Source organism: Brachycentrus maculatus, unplaced genomic scaffold (genome assembly GCF_059751285.1).
Source record: "Brachycentrus maculatus isolate JH-2025_06_01 unplaced genomic scaffold, ASM5975128v1 h1tg000228l, whole genome shotgun sequence".
In the NCBI taxonomy this organism is placed as follows: Eukaryota; Metazoa; Arthropoda; class Insecta; order Trichoptera; family Brachycentridae; genus Brachycentrus; species Brachycentrus maculatus.
This window is the reverse complement of record NW_028280979.1, coordinates 260,001-283,020: the sequence shown is the minus strand read 5'-3', so window position 1 is coordinate 283,020 and position 23,020 is coordinate 260,001. Positions and strand designations below refer to the sequence as shown.

The window sequence follows — 23,020 nt, the reverse complement described above, 5'->3', positions numbered from 1 at the left end:
TATGTATGAGCTAAATAAGCTCTGTGGTGTAATGGTTAGTAAGTTTAGCTACCGTGCTGGGGACCAGGGTTACGTACAGGGAGCGGCTCCTCTTCATCAATATCAACCTCTTCTGCTGGATCCGTCAACCTTGTGTCACACAAGCTTGCGATAGTTTCTATCCCACATATTGTAATATTGTTGTCAAATGTAACGAAATTTAGAAGAATGTAAAAAACACAGACAAAATATATCAAATATGCAGCGTAATTCAAACAATGAATTCGGTAAAATGGTGACAGAGAAACGATCAATGCAATCTATTTTTGTATGAAATGAATTTGGGGTAGTATTAATAAACGACACATCCGGGAAAATGATTATTCGAGGAACGATAGATAGAGGTTTCACTGTAATTCTATTAGATGATTTGAATATGAACATTCATTACTTGTTTTTTATATAAGAATAATAAAACCATCAATAGGCCGCATTTATATTTTAGCTGAGAGTCACCACCACTCTTAATCCAGCACTGAGCATACACTCTTTTAATTATAGACTTTCTTCTAGTACCAAACATAATATTTTACTATGTACATATACAATTATCTTAACAAACATTAAGCTCTTTTAAATACTGATGAAAATACATATTATTTATTTATATAAAACTACAAAACTGTCATTTCCTCCTGTCCAACTCATCCTAATGTAATATAACTAGAGTCAACATTTAAAAATGGCATTTTGCAAGGGCTTGAATGATGCTACACAATGTGACAAATACTTAAATTATTTAGTTATATTAAATGACTAACTAACCATCACGCGGCTTTTCCACAGGGGTAGGCAGAGAGAATAGAATAGAAACACCGCACCAATTTGTCTTTGCAAACAATCTTCGCCTCTTCGACATTCATGCATTTCCTCATACATACCCGCCGATTATTCTGACTCTTGACCTGACCACATTCGAGTATTCGCAATACTTGATCATGCCAAGTTTTCCTCTGCTTCTACCACCAACCATATTCGTCTCATAAATTTATCTTACTCTTCTTTCTTCACTCATTTGATTCACATGTCCAAACCATCTCAACACACCTTTCTTCATTTATCGATCATGCTTATCTCAACCTTACATTCTTTCCTTATATCATTATATGCACATCATTAACCCTTTCCACTCTGACCATTTTTTCTCATAACTGATCAGCTACTCTGATAAAAAAAATGCGACGTTTTTCTACCATTAAAATAAATATTTTAGTACCCTAATTTTGGGACACTTTGTCTGGCAATTCGTATGACCATGTTAATTAAGATTAACTGTATTTATCTAAAATATTTTTTCCTAGAATATACTTGGATGATAGAGAAATCAGTATTTAAAGTTATACCTGCGCTGGGCCAGACATTGTGGCCCACGGAGCTGCCTACTAGAATCATACGCTCCAGAATGTCTGGCCTACAGAGTGGTAAGAGTTAATGACCAACGAAAAAATATTGTTAGTAACTAACCATGACACCGCTTCCTCAGGGGTAGGGAGAGAGAATAGAACACCACACCAATCTATCTTTCCAAACAATCTTCGCCTCTTCGACATTCACGCGTCTCCTCATACACATCCGCCGATTATTCCCACTCCCAAGCCTAGTTTTACTTGTCTTCCTCTGCTCCTATTTCCATTTACATTCGCCCCATAAATTTGTTTTACTGAAAGAAAGAATTCTTCACTCATTCGTTCCACATGTCCAAACCATCTCAACGCACCTTTCTTTATATTATCGTTAATGCTTATCTCAGCCTTGCATTCTTACCATTCAGCATACATTTTAATTATTTATTTATACTAAAGAAAGCATTATTTTATATATGTAATAATAATTATAATAATTTTAACTATGCTTAATAAGACATGAAGTTTTTTTAATGAAACCATTTCTTTTATTTTATCACAGTTATGTTGTATGTCCATCTTCTATAACATGAGACTAAATGTCTCTTGGCCATGTTCTTTATTCATTCACACCGCTGCTGAAAAATACAAACATTATTTATAATGGGTCTTCTGACAAACTGATCGACACAGATGAAGAATAAGGAAGACTGGGTATTCACAGGGCTTATGACCTGTCATATGTTGGATAAGTGATCTTAACACATGTCGCTCACTCCTTTCAACAACGTCATATATCAAAAAACTTGATTTTTCATTTTTAAAAGATAAAAATATAATAAAATGTTTTGAAATTAAATATCATGCCACTTATTGAACTTTTTACTGTGCAACAGATCTTTTTAGGTAAAACCTGAATGTTTTTTCTCCATTTAAATATTATTTAGTATATTTAAAGTAATAATTAAACAATACCTTTCCTTCAAAATGCAAAAACACACTTTCTGCCCTGTAGCAGGTAAATATTAAGTTAAAAATATGCCTCTTTTGCTGGGAAATACTACATTTTCTGGGCATTCCGAAAACATGCACAACTGAAAATTGTCGATTTTTGACGTTCTTGAAAGGAGTGAGCGATGTGTAACATTCAACATTCTGTCCATAATGAATTATCAAATTACTAATTTCCCATTCACCGAACCTACGGTCATTCAGTCTATGCATGGTGAAATGGCAAAACGTACTAACTACAAATCACCTGTCAACTGTCATAATGACAGTCTGTAGAAATAATGGTGACAGAAAACCAAACCTCTTAAACAAAACATTTATTTTGTATGTCTGAAAAAATATTATGGTTTATTTACCTATATAATCCACAGCGGTTGAATTTTGTCAACTTCCAAATGGGAAATATGAGTTTATACCATAATTATGATCTTGTCCTCCCATCAATAGCAATAAAACTATGTTTATTTCACTTTAATTTCGCAATTTAGAAATCTTCAATCAATAACAGTGACTTTGAAGTTCTATCGAACGACCATGGGGAAATGTCATCACCTGAAATCAAGTTAAAACATAATAAATATTTATATTTTTAAAAAATTCACCATCAAATTCTAATTGTTAAAAATCTTGAACATTTTACATGCAAAATATATTAATATAATAAAAGATTACAACGGTTTGAAATAATCATATCGCTCACTCCTTTCAACAACGTCATAAATAAAAGAACTTGATTTTTCAGGAGATCGTTTTTAAAGTTTAAGAATATAATCAAATGTATTAAAAATAAATGTCAAGCCGCTTATTAAACTTTTTACTGTGCAACAGATGTTTTTAGGTAAAACCTGAAGGTTTTTTTCTACATTTGAAAAATATTAAATATATTTAAAAAATAATTAAACAATATATTTTCTTCAAATTGCAAAAACAACACTTTCTGCCCTATGGTGGGTAAATATTAAGTTAAAAATATGCCACTTTCGCTGGAATATAGTACATTTTCTGGACATTCCGAAAACATGCACAACTGTAAATTGACGATTTTTGATATATGACATTGTTGAATGGAGTGAGCGATATCTCAGAAAAAATATCTGCCTGCTTCGAGATTTGAACCCTAAATCTTCAGATTGAACTAAACGGTCAGTTGAAAATGTAATTATTCATAATCAAATGTTCTCTTCGCTACCTCTATAGTATTTTGATATCAGCCATCTTTATTTATTTTAATATTGATAAAACCATGTTAAAATTGTAAAAACTAACTAACTAAGTAATCATAACGCCGCTTCCCCCACAGGAGTACGCAGAGAGGACATAACGCCAAACCAATCTGTCTTTGTAAACGATTTTAGCTTCTTCCACTTTCATGAGTCTCCTCATACATACCCGCCTATTATTCCAACTCCTATCCTGACCACTTTCAATTATTTGAAATACTTGATAGTGCCAAGTTTTCCTCGGCCTTCCTCTGCTTCTATTTCCAATTACATTATTTAACTATTGTTACAACTAAATTTTATTTACTGTTCTTTCTTCACTCATTCGATTCACATGCCCAAACCATCTCAACACACCTTTCTTAATTTTATCGATTATGCATGAATTTATGCAATAAAATAGTTAAGCCATTTGGTTAATGACATATAAAAATACGCTTGCGTCCTTGAATCACGTTTCTGTATTATATAATGGTGAACTACATAGTATAACAGTGTTATCTCGATCGTTTAATACTCGAAGGAAAGGCGATCAGCCCTGCGCTTTGGGTACCGGTATAGGGTAGTATAAAATTACATTAATAAAATAATAAAAACCCTTATCTGGACTCAATGGTGCATAGGGCACTGCTTCATATAAACGCAGTGTTATCTTGATCGTTTACACGTGAAGGAAAGGTGATCAGCTCTCCGCTTCAGGTACCAGTCCAGGGTAATATTAAATAAATATTACAGCGAAAAAATCACTTATATTTATTTTACCCCCCCTGGGAATCGGACCCAGGACCTCCAGAACGGTAGCCGAGCGTGCTGACCATTACACTACACAATTACATTATTACATTATTAAAATTACATTATTTACAATAATTTTACAGTGATTTTTTTTTGCAAGTTTTGTATCGTTGCATTTATTTTAAGATGCTACTTCTTCCACTGTCTCTCACACTAAAACTTTCTTATTAAAAAAAAAATACCTCTATACTTTGCAATTTGTCTTCGTTAAAGGGTAAAATGTTATGGTTACTGTGAATACATATCGTGGTCATACAGGAGAAAGTGACCAAGTGCATTTTTTACAAAAACGTGATCATTGACTATTTGATATCTTACTAGCTTAATATTGCCATGAAAAAGATCCCAAAGCGATTTTAAACTTGTAAGTATAATAAAATGATATTATTTTTTTGACATTTTTTTTACATATTTTTGAAATATGAAGAAGAATATGGAAGTCTGGGCATTTACGGGGCTGACGAGCGTCATAGGCTAGTTTAAGTGATAACACTTTACACGCGTGTAACATTCACCAATTCCACCCATTATTGAGAACCACACTACAAAATTCAAATTCTTGGAAGTTCTATACATATGAACCAATTTTTAAACATTGTTCTTGAATCACTGGAACTTCACTAGAGACATCTATTGGTGAGATGAAAATAAGCTTTTTTATTGAGCAGAAACTCATTTACTAGTACGTGAGGTCCGAATTCTGGATTGTAATCACAAAATAACTCCTGTAATTGGAGATAATCCAGATTTTGTGAACAAGTATTTGGACACACTCAAAATTTTGTAAATATATAATATATTGACTTGTTAAAAAATGACAAACTGCATTGAAGTTTATTTTCTTGCCAAGCAAAAGTGACTTAAATGGCCCTCCTGAACATTTTACGTTTTGTTAGTTGGTCACTTTCTCCTGTACGACTGCGATATATAATCGCATTAGTAAGTTAAATAATATATTTAATTTTTACTTATTTATTTTTTTACAAAAATGTTAATCTCTACTCTCTACTGGTTTCGAGACGTACCCGTCTCTTCGTCAGGACAATCACTAACACAGCATGCAAACAATACTACCCTTCACCACCATAGCACCATTTACACGCTCAAAACTACACAAAATGTCCAACACATAGTTTTGAGTGTGTAAATGGTGCTATGGTGGTGAAGGGTAGTATTGTTTGCATGCTGTGTTAGTGGTTGTCCTGACGAAGAGACGGGTACGTCTCGAAACCGGTAGACGTAAAAATCTCGGTGAGTGGTTATATACTAATTTTATTAACAATTTTGTAAAAAAAAAATAAGTAAAAATGACTAACCACAAAGTAAATGCTTTACATATGAATAATATTGAAAATAATATGTGAATTTTTTAGTTTGAAATGGTGCATCTCACAACATATACTAAGCCAAATGCGGACTCATTAATCGAAAAGTATTGTTAAGTTGTTATGTTATCACAGCAAACTACAATACATACTACGTACGACATCTACTCATTAGTAAACACAACATTACTTTTTTATTAATTTATTGTATTAATATATTAGGTGCACGCAAAATTTCTTGCAAAATGTGGTAAAATTGTAATACCTTCTCGTAGGAAAACGTCCTGGGTTTATTTACATACCATGGGTCCCTTATTAATATGTAGCTGCTATCAGACAGAAGCCAGGAAGCTTCTCAGGGTTTGGATAGTTCGTTGTTAATGCCCAGAAACCCTTGAGGTTGACTAACCAGGGTCGAGAGTTTCAAGTACTTGGGAGTGTACATAACTGAAAATGGCAGCCTTCAAAAGGAACTGGGAGTGCGGTTAGACTTCGCAGGGTCCGCATTAAACAGTATGAAGGCTGTCTGGAGATCGGATCTATACTCGGTGAAGACCAAATGCCTGCTTTGCTCATATTCTCTTATACGGCTGTGAAATATGGCACCTTACAAGGGCCCAGAGCAGCCGTGTACTTAGCTATGAGAATAGGTGTCTGCGGAGATTTTTAGGCGTGCGGTGGTTTGACTTTGTGAGGAATGAAGAGATAAGGCGTAGGACGCAGCAAATCTTGGTCACAACTGTCGTCAAGAAAAGGCGATCCAGTTGGCTTGGTCGTATACTCCGCATGCCTCCCGAGAGCCGCCATCAAGCTTGCCTCTTTTACAAGGCATCAGGTTCGCGACCACTGCTGACAATTAGTCGGCAGTTCTCACCTGAACTTGAACTGACTTGGGAGGATGCAAGGAAGCTGGCAGCCGACAGAAAAGCCTGGAGACACTTATTGTACTCCATATGCTCCACATAAGGAGCGGATATGGTTTAATGTAGATATTAATAAAATAAAACCAAGTTGTGTGATTCAGTTTCATTCGATACTCGTCTTTTATTAGTGATGTTACAAAGAGAACGTTACAATGTACAATTGTTCTGGCCCTATATTCGGAACTTACTATTTGTTGCGAGAATCTCATTTCAAGTGTGTCCCTTTCTCTTCCGTTGGCATAAATAAATTACTTTAATAACATATAAATAATGTATAACAAAAATTATAGGACTTTGTACAAATCATAACAAATTATTGCAGTAAAAACAAGAAAAAAATGAAACCACGGTCCCGTCGCATTATATAAAAACTAGGCATCTGGAGAGCGATTGTGGCGACGCGGACGCATTTGTTTCCGCGCCGCATTAACTTTTCAGGTATACGACGTACTGATCGTCGTGCTATCTCCTTTACACAAGTATGAAATTCACGTCACGTCTCAGCCCCGGATATTTGGATATTTGTTATACTAAATATGTGATCTATGTGATACTAAAATAATCGATTCAATATATTAAAGACCTTTCTTTAGGATCAATAGATCTTGATCAATTTTCGTGCGCTGTGAAGGTGAATAATAGTCTTTATTTCTCAATTCTTCCACTAGAGCCACAAGTCATTAAATCCGTATTAGTTCACAAGGAACTCTCACGAGAGGTGGTATCATTCATGATAAAAATAATGAGGGACATTGGCATCATAAACCAAGCTAGAACACAAAATTCCGAACCCTCTTCCAGTGGAACGGATGGCATGTTGACGACAGTCAACAGTCCGGCTTCTCCTGAGGAGTTTTACGTGGTTACCTCCCAGTAATTTAGCAAATGCTGAGAAGTTTCTGATTGGCACACACTAGATTGTGCTTTTCCCAAAACATATTGAAATAAACGAAAATCCATTGATTGATCTATAAACCTTGTAAACAAGGTAAATAATAAATGCAACTCCCATCTAAAAAATACATAAAACATTGTAAAATACGAGGTGGATGTCTGTCAGGTGGTTGTGTAAAGGAAGATGGCATGATTAGTACGTCGTATACCTGTAAAGATAATGCGGTGCGGAATCAAATGCGTCCGCGACGTCATGATCGCTCCCCTGGGTTCATTTGTATATGTGCCAAGAACGGTTTAGTATTCTCCAAAATAATATATCTCACATGAGAATACTAATCCTCTGGCACTTCGAGTTGGTGTAAAAAAGTTAATACTGTTTATTGACAGCTGATGATCATTTCAAATCTCTTCCATAAATTACGCTTCCAATCACAAACCCTCGTTTGTGAGTAAAGTCTACATAATTTCCATATTGTCCACCTCTCCATTTGTACAAATACTTGAATACACAGTCGAATTCGATAACCGTCAATATATATACTTTTCGTATGCACTTTCAACATAAGTTCTTGTATCCGATCGAAATTGTCTTTAATAATTTTTAACACTTCACCATATTGTTTAAAAATCACTTTTTTCTTCAACCAGATACCGTTTTTACAGAAATCTATGATACAAAAGAATGCGTCAACGAAAGTATTGAAGAAATCAAATCTGTTTTGATTTCCACACGATTGTCTTTCCTTTCGTTTGAAAACATCTTGTAAAAAAATCGTAAAATGTTTACGATTTATACAAAATATTTCCGTTTATAGTTAGCAGTAGTAAGATGTTGATAAACCCAGTTTGCAGGTGTAGGAATGATACATACTGCTGCGATTTGAGACATCCTTATTTTCACATCTTTGTCCATTGAAACCCTCTGGGCACCTGGAAATACAATTCAACATTATCGTATTGGCTGATAAACCTGACCGAGATATGCTAGAGGTGGCCAAAACCAAGGGAATCACCAATAATTGTGGCTAATCCTAGAATAACATCATCAAACAAAGTGCTAGGGTTAAAGTTCCTTCAAATACCGTAGTACGTATACTTGAACTTTGATGTGTTACTTGAGCCCAGTACAAAAAAGTATTCAGATCTGTATTTGGTCTACAATAATGAACGTATCGACATGATTCATTGTTTCCGGGACAGGTGACACTTATTGTCACGATACGTTCAGTATTGTAGACTAAATACAGATTTAAATATCTTTTTTGTACTGGTCTCAAGTAACACATCAAAGTTCAAGTGGCCCCGTTCTACGGTAATTAGTTCAAGTATTGGATTTACATCGGATGAATGACAGTGATTTTTCCTTGTAGATTGTGGGTTGGTGAATTGATGAGACGATTAATGAAATTGACAGTATAACATAATCAAAAAAAATGCTAGGGCTAAAGTTTGATCAAGGAATTAGTTCAAACATTGAATTACATATCGGATGAATGACAGTTATTTTTAATTGATCATGGTTGGCAATTGATGAAAAATTTCATCAGAACAAAATGCTTCGGTTAGTGTTTATTAAATAAATTAGTTGAAGCATTGGATTATATCGTAGTCATACAGGAGAAAGTGACCAAGTGTATTTTTTTACAAAAACGTGATCATTGAATATTTGATATCTTACTAGCTTAATATTGCTCTGGAAAGAATTCCAAAGGATTTTAAACTTAGAAGTATAATATATTGACTTGTTAAAAATCACTAACTGCATTGATGTTTATTTTCTTGCCAAGCAAGAGTGACTTAAATGGCCCTCCAGAACATTTTACGTTTTGTTAGTTAGTCACTTTCTCCTGTACGACTACGATATATCAGATGATAGTGATTTCTTATTGATTATGAGTTGATGAGATGGTTGATTCATTGATTCTAGAAGCAGCCAATACCAAGGGAATCCACAATAGTTGTAGCTAATCGTGGTTTGACATCAATTATAAATTAATTCAAGTATTGCATCATTATATATCGGATGAATGATAGTGATTTTTAATTGATCATGAGTTGATGAATTAATAAGATACCTGATGAAATTAATGGCATAACATCATCAAAGCTTTGGATTATACATCGGACGATAGTTATTTCTTATACATCATGAGTTGATTAGACGATTGATTCATCAGTTCGAAAGTTGGGTGGCCAAAACCAAGGGATCTCCAATAGTTGTGGCTATTCATTGTATGAAATCAATTATGAATTAATGCAAGCATTGGATTATACATCAGATGAATGACAGTGATTTCTCCTTATAGATCGTGAGTTGGTGAATTGGTGAGATGATTGATTCATAGGTTCTAGAGGCTGCCAAAACCAAGGTGATCTCGGATAGTTGTGGCTAATCTTTTTTTATTAAAAAAAAAATATTTGTGTTATTATTATTTACACGAATATTTCAATTACATACTATTTCTGTGAACCTAAGCGGCTCATTATTAGAAAAAGGTATCAAATTGTGGTATAGTGACTTAAGAGTCGGCGACACCAACCACGGGACCACAACCCGACACATCACGGTATGAAATCAATAATGAATTAGTTCGATCATTAGATGAATGACACCGAATGAATGACAGTGATTTCTCCTTGTAGATTATGGGTTGGTGAATTGGTGATATGATTGATTAATCAATTCTAGAGGTCACCAAAATCCCCAATAGTTACGGCCAATCATGATATGACATCAATTGTAAATTAGTTCAAGCATTGGATTATAGACATCGGATGAATGACAGTGATTTTAAATTCTAGAGGCGGCCAAAACCACTGGGATCACCAGTATTTGCGGCTTATCGTTATATGAGAAAAATAATGCTAGGGTTAATGTTTCCTTAAGGAATTAATTCAAGCAATGGATTTTATATCAAGTGAATTCGCATCATTTTCAAACACCGTTTAAAAAACTAAGTCTAAATGCATCGAAACACGAGTCATAATAGGTTTTAACAAACATAAGTATTTACCTAGTGAAATTAAAATTATAAGATAAATATTACCACAAAATGACTGCTGAATCGATTAATGAAAAAAGAAGAAAATAATTAATTAGGAATTGAGAAATTTTGAGTCCGTAAAATACGGAATACAAATGGATATTTTGGTTGGTTTTTTTAAGTTAGCCACCATGTAAAATACTATATTAATGAAGTTGACAATGTCTAAGGTTGAATGGATTTAAAGAAGCTAAAATTACATTAAGAAATATAATTACTTGCAGGCAGCTTCTCTAACAGCTTCAAAGAAGAGGCATGTCCCTCCATTCAGACAGTAGGAACTTGGATCCGCCATTGGGCAAGGAGCACCGGAAATTGCTGAAAAAATCATTATCTGTTATCCAAAAAGTAAAAAAAAAACATGCGTTCGATCAAAAGCCACTTATTATATCCGAAACCAAACCAAAACCACCGAAAAGGTGGAGGGATAGCTGACAGTCGATATCCCAAGAGGAACAGATCCCCAGGATCTATACAAAGATGATGAAGAAGAAGCAAATAGTAATATATGTCGTATTTTTTAATGCGACACATTAACCTAAATAATTATTGTAAAATAATAATAAATTAACGTTTTACTTCATATAATTTTTTGACATCTCATCAAAGATGAAGAAGAATATAGAAGTCTGGGCATTTACGTGGCTGACGACCGTCATAGGCTGGTTTAAGTGATCACTTTACACACGTGTAACATTCACAAATTCTACCCATTATTGACAACCACACTACTCAAATTCTTGAAAGCTTTATATACTTATATGAATCAATTTTAAAACATTGTTCTTGAATCACTAGAACTTCACTAAAGACATCTATTGGTGAGATGTAAAGAAATATATGTCGTCAGCCCCGTAAATGCCCAGACTTCCATATTCGTCTTCATCTTTGATGAGATGTCAAAAAATAATATGAAAATAACTCCTGTAATTGGAGATAATCCAGATTTTGTGAACAATTATTTGGACACACTCAAAATGTTGTAAATATGTATGTCGTCCAAAATCGAAGTTGGCACTAGGTGCCGGGGAACCATTGAAACATTATTTACTTTTAATAATTATTCTATACCACATTTTGAATAATAGACAATATTATTATAAATATATTTTTTTTGTATTAAATCTTCTTCGTCTCAATTCTGTGGATTGGTCTGCAGCAACAAACGACACTTCCTCCGTCATTCCGGTCTAGTTTGCGAAACCCTTTTCAGCTCATCATACGTCAAACAGCCCATGTCCTCGTATAAGTCACAAAGATATTCATGGTGTATACGTATGTGAATATACATGATGAAAAATTGTAAAAAGTCAAATATTTTACATTGAATTTGACCGCAGCACACTTGTATCCGGCTCACGGCACACCGGTTAGGGAGCACTGCCCTAGTTCCTTCGAGGAAACCTGCCCCCTTTCTGAGGGAACATTCTGGGACAATTTTCTTTTCCCTTTTGATAGGATGGCGCTAGGCTAACAACAGTTTAAGGACCTTTGGATTAAAGTAAGATAACTCATATCTTTATAAAATTAATAGACTTTGTTTTCACTACTTTTTTTGTAAATTCATATAATTCAACTTACCGGTTTCAACAATACATTGTCAACATCAGGGTTTATTTTAAATACCAAAAAAAAAACATTAAAAATATTACAATAAGTACTTTCACAAAAAACATAATAAAATGAATAATAAAAATAACATTTAGGATTTTTATGGAGTGTGTGGAAGTTTGTTTTTTTTTGTGAAAGTATTCTAATATTTTTAATGTTTTTTTTTATATATTTAAAATAAGCCCTGATGATGACAATGTATTGTTGAAACCGGTAGGTTGATATTAATTTTATAAAGATTTATTTTTTATTTTTATTTTTTATTTTTTATTTTATTGGAAGGAAAAACAACAGTTACGATATATGATAAATCAGAATACAAAAAAAAATCATTAGAACCAATTACAGTTCTTCAAAACTATGCATAACAAAAGTCTATATATAAGAAGAGACATGAGAAAAGGATGGGATAAAGAGAAAAGGAGAAAGATACTATAAAATGTAAAGAAATAAGATAAATCAGTTTACTTACCGCTTTCTGCGCGAGGATCGGCCTGGACCGTGAGGTTGGACCTCGACGCGGCAGGACTTGCTCCCGCTTCTACGGCCCGACACTCATACAGACCAGAGTCCTCGGGTCGGGCGTTGCTAATCACCAACGTTGAGCGCCGCCTTACGAACAAAAAAACAATCACATCTTGGTTTAAAAGACTAACTAGCCAACTAACGATCACACCACTTTCCAAAAAGGTAGGCAGAAAAATATCTGTCTTTGCTAACAATCTTTGTCTCTTCCACATTAATGATTTCCTCGTACATAACTGCGGATCATTCTGACTCCTGACTTGACCACTTTCAAGTATTTGAAATACTTGATCATGACAATTTTCGTTCATTTCCTTGATCTTTCCTTTTACCAATAGCCTCATTAGCTAGTATTCGGTCATAAGCCCCGTAAATGCCCAGATTTCTATATTCTTCTTCACCTATGTTGAAATGTCAAAAAGTAACGTGAAAAATAACTCTAAAATGGAGATAATCCAGATTTCTGATCAAGTGTTTGGACAAACTCAAAATGTTAAACAATCCTTAGAAATGCATTTAAGAATTGCCCTCATATAAAACAAGAAAGCACCTCCCAGTAAACCACACAAATCACAATGAGCACACTTTGTATTATTTTTTGACATCTCAACATAGATTAAGAAGAATATGGTCTAATAAGAATGAATATGGTCTAATTAGTCTGGGCATTTATGGAGCTTACGCCTGTCACTTTACTCACCCAATTATATTGACCAATTATACCCATAATTGACGACCATACTATTAAAATTTTTGAGAAAGAAGCTTTTTATTGAGCAGAGACTCTTTCATTTGTATGTGAGGTACGAATACTGGATTATAATCACATACATGGGAAACTCTAGAAAATATCCTTTTCATTTTATTATTAACCTTATAATTTTACCAGTTAATTTATTTACAACATTTTGAGTGTCCAAATACAGTGTAATCTCTCATAACGAGTAATTAAACAACGAGAAAAAAATCTGAAAAAGTTGATGTTTCGCATAAGCAGTTACAGACAAAAGGTCCCGACGACATTCACTTGTGAGCCGGGACTTCCGCGCCGGGGCACGAGATACAGTGGATAATGACGATATTGAAGAGCTTGTGAAAGAGCTCAGTCAAGAGCTGACCACCGAAGAGATTATGGAGGTGCTTCGTGTTTCACAGCAATAAATTAGTTAATTAAGAGGAGGAAGTAGCAGAGTAACAATCTTCTGACATTAAATTTTATTTGAAAGGAATTTTATTTGAATCAAAATTAATTTTAAAAATGAGTATTCTTTCGGCATGGAACGTATTATCGTATTTTACATTGATTTCTATGGGAAAAAATGTTTTGCTTAACGAGTAAGATGCTGGAACGAATTATGCTTGTTATAAGAGGTTTCACTGTACTTAATCCAGATTTGTGAACAAGCATACAAACTCAACATGTTATAAACACGTTGAGGTACGAGGAGATGATAATAACACACTTTATGGTACGAGGAGATGATAATGAATAAAAAAGCTCACTTTTTGACTTGCAGCCGTATCCGGTTGGTGTTGAGTAGGGCGGGGGGCAGTAGGCGGCCGTCGCGGTACCACGCCAGCGTGGGCGGCGGCCGGCCCCTCGCCTGGCAGGAGAGCCTCACGCGGGAGCCCACCGTGACGCGCTGCGGCCGCAGCCCCACCACGCCCGGGGGCCGCCCGGCTGGAAGGGACAAACAAACACAGGATGAGAATTAGCTGACTGGCCGTCTAAGATGGTCTTAACAGACCGTCTTCCAGAGTCTATTCAAAAAGTGTAAATATGTACTTCTTCTAAGCCCCAGCTGGAAGAAAGACACACACAAAGTCAGAACTAGGAAGAGCTAACCATCCACGATGACATACCACTCTGAGATGGTCTTTGCAGACAGTCTTCCAGAGTCTATTAAAAAGTGTATATATATATATATATATATATATATATATATATATATATATATATATATATATATATATATATATATATATATATATGTATATAAATATATATATATATATATATATATATATATATATATATATATATATATATATATATATATATATATATATATATATATATATATATATATATATATATATATTCTTCTAAACCCTAGCTGGAAGGGAGACGCAAAGTCAACAGCTGTAGGCGCTATGATGAGACACCTCAAGATGTCACCTATTCATGCTTTGCTGCGATTTCTGCTTCAAAAGATAACAACAAGATGTAGGAAACCTGGGTGAGGACCTATCCGTCATTGGATCCGTGTTAGTTCATAAGGATCTCTTGAGGAACTATTTTACGAAAATGGCACTATATAAATTATCCAAATTTATTATAATTATTATTATACTCGTAGCTCTCATGAGAGGTGGTATCATACATGATAATAATATTGAAGCTAGGACACAAACGTAATTCCCAACACAGATTAAAATAAAATTTGTTTATAGCCAGATGAAAGAAAAATCCACTAATCGATCTTTATATTACACCTTGTAAAAATAAATTATATATTATATCTATTTTAAATAAAAAGTACAACTCCCATCTTAACAAAAAACCTACTCTAGGTAACTAGTAGCTGTCGAAATGCGAATGCATAAATGGTAACCTGGAGTGTAACTTAGAGACAAAAAAAGAGTTCACGCATTCCTGTAACCCTGGGTGTAATAGATATAATAGTAAGGTAGAGGAAAGGTAATTGAGATACTATGGCATATAGTACGCAAAGAACCTAATTGTGAACCAGGCAATCGACATGGATCTTCCTCGAAAGACATCTAGAGGAAGATCATAGGGATTATGGATGCTGCAGAAAGATAACATAATTCGAAGGCATGGCTATGGTGACGTTGTCAATGATAGAAGGACCTACAACCTGAGGACGAGGAGAGCTGGCCCCAACTTTAATGACGATAAGTTGGTATGGAGCCTGGTAGAAAAATTTATATTTTTAAATATTCAAATGTATTTCAGAATGATTTAATGATTACAATTTGAGATAAATATGTATTTCATTAGAGTTTCCCGGTAACTGATATACTCATCGCTCACTCCTTTCAACAACGTCATATATAAAAAAACTTGATTTTTCAGGAGATCGTTTTTAAAGTTTAAAAATATAATAAAGTGTATTAAAAATAAATATCAAGCCACTTATTGAAGTTTTTACTTTGCAGCAGATCTTATTAGGTAAAACCTGAAGGTTTTTTGTCCATTTGAAAGATATTAAGTATATTTAAAATATAATTAAACAATACCTTTCCTTGGAAATGTAAAAACCATTCTGCCCTGTAGCGGGTAAATATTAAGTTAAAAATATGCCTTTTTGCTGGGATATAGTACATTTTCTGGGCATTCCGAAAACATGACATGCACAACTGAAAATGACGATTTTTGATTTATGACGTTGTTGAAAGGAGTGAGCGATATGTAAATAATCTAGATCAATTTCCAAGAATTTACCAAATTACAAATGGACATCACGAACAGCAGAGCTGGTTATGTGAGTACAAATTACTTAACAGTATCAGTGCTATTGTTTCTGAGGAATGTCTTGTATAGTAATAAAAATAATGGTTAAGTATGTGTCAAGAATTTTTAAAATTGATTCGGCAGTCACTTTGTGGTAAAAATCTATCCATTTAAAAAAAAAGTTTTACTTTAAATAAAATAATATTAGAAATAATCATAACAATAAATAAATAAATAAAAATTAGAAACAACTCCTATTCCTATAGCCCCTCTTCGACATTCAACGTCTCAAGGACCCAACTCTAAAATATAGAATGAGCTTCACATACGGTGTTTAAAATTGACGTTACGTCCTTCTCCAAGCGCTTAGTCTTTTTTAGAGAGGCATAGCGTAACTAGTAAAATGATATAAGTAAAAATGTCTAGTCCATGAATTGAATTGCAATATTTTTTGTAACTGTATGAAAGAATGTAAAAGCAGTGTATCGCACATGTGTGCATACAGAGAACCGCACATGGATGGTGGGTATACGTATGTTATAGGTACTAGATTAATAGCCAAAATAGTTCTTTGACCCTTGGCGAACGCGGTGAAGACGATGAGTAATGACAATAGAATAAAAGAAAAGGTCTGGTGACTCACTGATAGTCTTACAGCTTTGCACTAGTGCTACTCTGTACTGTATGGAGAGCTGCCAAGGATTTCCTCGGTCTACTCCGCTCTTTCTTTAATAGTATGACTCCCTTTCCCCCGAGACCGCAGACTCCCAAACTTTTTTGACTCGGTGCCCACTTAACAATGTAAACATTTTGGCTGTGTCAAAATTCTTGTTTCATAATCAAAATTTCAACCGACAAATGAAAGGAATCTTACAAAAGTGTATATATCGTAGTCATACAGGAAAAAGTGACAAAATGCATTTCTTACAAAAACGTTATCATTGACTATTTGATATCTTACTAGCTTTATATTGTCCTGAAAAAAATCCCGAAGGGTTTTAAACTTGGAAGTATAATTTATTGACTTGTTAAAAATGACTAACTGCATTGATGTTTATTTTCTTGCCGAGCAAAAGTGACTTAAATGGCCCTCCTGAACATTTTATGTTTTGTTAGTTGGTCACATTCCCCTGTACGACTACGATATGTAAACGCCTTCAAAATTAATGCTACGCAGATGTTCAATAATTGGCAGATGGTGATGGTTGTTCAAATGTATGAAGTGATCACTAAAGCCAGCCATATGATAGGTTATAGGCTCTGTAAATACCCATATATCCATATTTTTCTTTACCTATGTTGAGATGTCAAAAATGTTAAAATAACTCCAGAAAAAACCCAGATTTGTGAATAAGCATTTAGACACACCCTAATATTTACAATATTTTGAATGTGTCCAAATACTTGTTAACAAATCTGGATTATCTCCAATTAGGGGTTATTTTCTACAGTGGATTATTTTTAACAAATTTGAGATGTAAAAAAAATGTAAGACCCGAAAATGTTGGAAATATGAAATAATCTATTAAGATGGGAGTCTAGAAATTTACAGAGCCTATAACCTATCATACGGCTGGCTTTAGTGATCACTTTATAAACTTAAACAACCTTCATCATCTGCCAATTATTAAACATCCGTGTAGAATTAATTGTGCACTGTTGTAAGATTCCTTTCGTGTGCCGGTTGAAATTTTGATTTTGAAACTAGATGTAGAGAAAACCGAAATTTGTGAACAAGTATTTGGTCACACTCAAGATAACCCCTTAGTGGAGAAACCCAGATTTGAAAACTAGTATTTGGGCACATCCAAAAATGTTGGGAAGAATATTGTCATCTAATTTTTCTACATTGCTCATTTGTCTCTTCGTATACCCCTCGAAATTCTCCCAAAGCCAGAATTGCCCGCAAAGTTCACTCCGTCGCCCGCAAGCGATTTTGCCCAGTTTGGGAATCCACGCTCTGAGCGGTTCCTCGCCTCTTTCCTTGAAAAACGGCCAATTTTTCGCTGTAGTCGTATCGGGGCCTTGAAAAACAGATGATCGTCTGGCCGGCAGATTCGGAAAGTGTAAAACCGTTTACGCTTTGTTTACTTGGTAATCCATACTATATTTACGGACGCCTCGAAATTGGCGCACTCTGCTGGCGCTCTACAGACGTCCGGAATATTAATACAAAGTAGGCACTTTACTTGACATCTCAACACGGGCGAAGAATAATATAAGAGTCTAGGTATTTACAGAGTTACGACCTACCATAGACGCTTGTAATAATTATACAAAGTAAGCACTTTAATTGACATCTTAACATGGATAAAGAATAATATAAGAGTCTACGTATTTACAGAGCTACGACCTACCATAGACGCCCGCAATTATACAAAGTAAGCACTTTAATTGACATCTCAACATGGATGAAGAAGAATATGGAAGTCTAGATATTTACAGAGCTACGACCTACTATAGACGCTCGTAGTAATTATACAAAGTAAGCACTTTAATTGACATCTCAACATGGATGTAGAAAAATATAGAAATCTGAATATTTACAGAGCTCTCATATCATAGACGCTCGTAATATTAATACAAAGTAGGCACTTTAATTGACATCTCAACATGGATGTAGAAGAATATAGAAGTCTGGACATTCACAGATCTACGACCTACGATAGACGCTCTTAATATTATATTCTCTTTATACATATTCATAAAAAAATATGAGAGACACAGTCAAAACATTTTCCAGTTGATCGGAAAATCGGAAATAGTCTACGTCGAGTGTCTGAGACGGAAAATAATCTACGAGCAGATTGCACAGACTGCCATTATGAAACGTAATTTATCGATGGATAAAATATTCAAAACATCTTTCTATTTTAAATATCCACGAAATAAAATAAAATAAGCCGCTTGAATTTGTATATGAATTTACGAGGTGACCGCAAGTTACGTAAATATTTTTACGTAAATTTTAATAAAATTTCATGTTTTACCATTATGATAACAAAAAACCCACGAATATTGACTTTGTACTAAATTCCAGTAATTAGTACTGCTGTACGTTTTTACTGTCATACGAGTATACTTTTTTGAACATGGTGAAAATTGTTCCCAATTAGTTCACATACATATATTTTTAGCCACGATAATCGATGGCCCGCAACATGAAACCATTTTTCACATGAAACATTTTTCTTAAAACCCAGGTAACATTTAACGTCACTGTTTTTTTGCTTAAGGCACCGTTTTTGAATTGGAAAAATACCCTTAAGGAGAGAGAGAGCCTAAAATAATATTCAATTAAGATACTTTCTTAATTTTTCTGTAAAAAAATTATTGGTATTACTTTGTGGTAATATCTATTCATTTAAAAGTTACTTGGTTATTACCACTATTTCTTAAAAACTATTGTTACACCATTTATTTGCATTCAGCGTTATTATCAAACACCGTACAGTGTTTGATAATGACGCTGAATGCAACGAAACACGTGTCAGAATAGATTTTGTGTGTGTTAATATATATTCAAGCCCTAGTTCTGCTAACTGCCATTATTTAGGCAGATAATTTTTAGTATTCATAAGGAAAAAACTGTTTCGTGAGTGTTTGAAAAGTTATTTTATGAGTAAATTATTTAAACTTATATTTTTGTGTAACTATCATTTAAATGTAAAAGATTACAAGAGATTCATATTCATTTCATAGTTATTAAAACAATGACTATTTTCAACGAAACTGAACCGTATTGCGAGTTAGGATTCTAAAATCGGATTCTGAAAACTCCTGAAACACTAAATTTCAGCATTCCGTTTGCTGAAAACTCAAACAAGTGTTTATTTTCATAATATGTGTAAACAATGGTAAAAGGTTTCCATGTAATTGAATCGTTACATACTCGTATTTAAAATTTGAGAAAAATGGTTGTCAATCATGGGTAGAATGTTGAATGTTACACGTGTGTAAAGTGATCACTCAAGCAACCCAAGACAACCCATTATCCTTGTAAATACCCAGACTTCCATATTCTTCTGAATGTATGTTTAGATGTCAGAAGTACAAGTGATTTTACACGTTTACATATAAGTAATTAAAAAGTTTGTTTATACCAACATATCGTAGTCATACAGGAGAAAGTGACTAACTAACTAAAGTCTCTTTTGCTTGGCAAGAAAATAAACATCAATGCAGTTAGTCATTTTTAAGAAGTCCATATATTATACTTTAAATTCAAGTTTTAAATCGCTTTGGGATTTTTACAGGGCTAGTAAGATATCATATAGTCAATAATCACGTTTTTGTAAAAAAATGCACCTGGTAATTTTTTTAGGTGTGTCTTCGATATTTGAGTGAGTGAGTTTCGTGCGACTATTTAATATCCTAAAATTGTTTTATAAGTATGTACTTAAAATTATATTGCCGGTTTTTGGAGTGTTTGGGACAGTTTCGGTAAGAATGAGCTTTACGGAAAAGCGCGGCTCGGAAGCTCTCTAAATAAGCGTCGGGTCATTAACCCCAATAGCGATGTTATGTCAAAATTTGCTCGTCGGACGCGGGAAGAGTTCCAGCGTGTGTCCCCCCATGTAGCCCACATCCCAAAGTAGAAACAGACTATATTTATATACAATATTATACTACTAACCTCTCATATTTACGGCATTTTCCAACTCGTCCAAATATGCTGGAGTAAACAGACTTTTCATTCATTTAGATCTCAACCTCTAAAATCACTGACATCTTAACATTGATGAAGAACAATATGGAAGTCAAAGAAGAAAGAGACCAAATTTATATCTTATACTACTAACTTCTCATATGTATTTTCTAACTCATCCCCTGAAATCACTAGTAGGTACTTTTTGACATCTCATTATGGATGATGAAGAATATGGAAGTCAACCAACATTAAAACAGACTATTTTATATACAATATTATTCTACTTTTCTCTCATATTTACGGCATTTTCCCACTCATCCAAATATGATGGTAAAAACAGACTTTTCATTTACTATACGATGTCTTAACCTCTAAAATCACATGTAATTTTTGACATCTCATAATAGATGATGAAGAATTTGGAAGTCGCCGTAGATCAGACTACATTTATATTTAATATTATAACCTCTCATATTAATGACATTTTCCAATTCATCCAAATGTCTTTGTGTAAACAGACTTTTCATTCGCTTCGATCTGAACCTTTAAAATCACTTGTACTTTTTGACATCTCAAAAAAGATGCAGAATAATATCGCTCACTCCTTTCAAGAACGTCATATATAAAAAATCGTCAATTTTCAGTTGTGCGTGTTTTCGGAATGCCCAAAAAATGTACTATATCCCAGCAAAAGCGACATATTTTAAACTTAATATTTACTCGCTACAGGGCAGAAAGTGTTGTTTTTGCATTTTGAAGAAAAGGTATTGCTTAGTTATATTTTTAAATAAACTAAATATTTTTCAAACGGAGGTACAATATTCAGGCTTTATCTTAAAAGATCTGTTGCATAGTAAAAAGTTCAATAAGTGGCTTGATATGTATTTTAAATACATTATATTATATTTTTAAACTTTAAAAACGATCTCCTGAAAAATCAAGTTTTTTGATATATGACGTTGTTAAAGGAGTGAGCGATATGTGTGATATTGAAAATTCTGATGAACTTTTTGATTTAGTTAGCGCCTTGGGAGTTTGGAGACAGCTGACGCCTGTTCGTCTATGACAATTCTTTGGCTCGACAATCAATTTCTGGCGGCGAGCTCTTAATCACGTGGCCTTTGTTATACTACGAGTATAATGGCGTAATAATAGTATCCGAGTCGCGAACTGCTGGCAATTAATTAGCGTCAGGCATGGCCAATTGGTGCCGACCGCGGATTGGAAAGCACTGGACGCACCGACTGTCCAGTCTACACACTTTGAGGAGCGCAAGGGTTTCTTAATGTACCAAAATGTAAACTAAATACTAATCCCTTTCACTGCCTACACCGGGGTACTTCTGGAAAATTTGGCGACGGATTTACAAACTTGTATTTATTTAGATTGGCAGTGACAGGTATATTGAAAGCTTTTAAATGTAAATTCACAGTAAAATCGGTATACAATTTTACGTTGTTTCACAATTTCAATAAATTTCGCAACTTAGTTTAAAAAAATTGCTTAGCAAGAGCAAATCTGTCAGGAAGCCTAGATACTTCTGTAACTAGGCATGCGAGAGGACAGCTTTTAATGTACCAAAACGTATCAAATACCAAAATCGTGGGTATACTGGTGAAAACTCGAAAAAATGCAAATTTGACTTAATGACGCATATTATAAAGTTTTCAACGTTCTGTAGACTGAAAAGTAGTTTGAAATGTCATATACTTGCATATGTGGTTTTAAAAGTAAATTCAACTTTGAGTTAAATAGCGGGTATTTTATTCAGGCTAAAAGCTCTAAATAACAGCGATTATTCAAACAGGGATTTTTGAGTTAACGGTTTTTGCCAGTATACCTACAAAATTATGTTTATTTTTTGGGCTGACAAAATTCTTTTAAGTGATCACTTTACACACGTGTAACATTTACTAATTCTACCCATAATTGACAACCACACTATTCAAATTCTTGAAACTTCTAGATATATTGATCAATCTCGAAACACAGTGCTTGACTTCACTAAAAACATCTATGGTGAGATGAGAGAAGCTTTATTAAGCAGAAACTCTTTCATTTGTAGAGCGTTCGCCTCAATCATCTCAGCCTTAATATCAGTACTACCAATTGAAGCATCAATGACAACGTAAATGTTGAATAAACATAATATTGTTCA

The 23,020-nt window shown here is 34.1% G+C and overlaps 1 protein-coding gene across 2 annotated transcripts in view; it reads right to left on the bottom strand.

Moving 5' to 3' along the window:
- Window positions 1-478: 478 nt before the first annotated feature.
- Window positions 479-23,020, bottom strand: part of LOC148306728 (uncharacterized) — an 89,988-nt gene continuing 67,446 nt past the window's right edge. Inside the window, exons 2-7 of one of the 2 annotated variants that reach the window (XM_088264490.1) lie at window positions 14,237-14,414; window positions 12,681-12,820; window positions 10,816-10,915; window positions 8,425-8,483; window positions 2,750-2,945; window positions 479-2,020 (exon numbers count right to left, since the gene is read on the bottom strand). In XM_088264490.1, the coding sequence (XP_088120616.1) occupies window positions 2,878-2,945; window positions 8,425-8,483; window positions 10,816-10,915; window positions 12,681-12,820; window positions 14,237-14,414 (545 nt within the window). In that variant the 3' untranslated portion in view covers window positions 479-2,020; window positions 2,750-2,877. Of the gene's footprint in view, window positions 2,021-2,749; window positions 2,946-6,747; window positions 8,484-10,815; window positions 10,916-12,680; window positions 12,821-14,236; window positions 14,415-23,020 lie in introns of those variants that run through there. The other variant, XM_088264491.1, reaches the window with a different exon arrangement.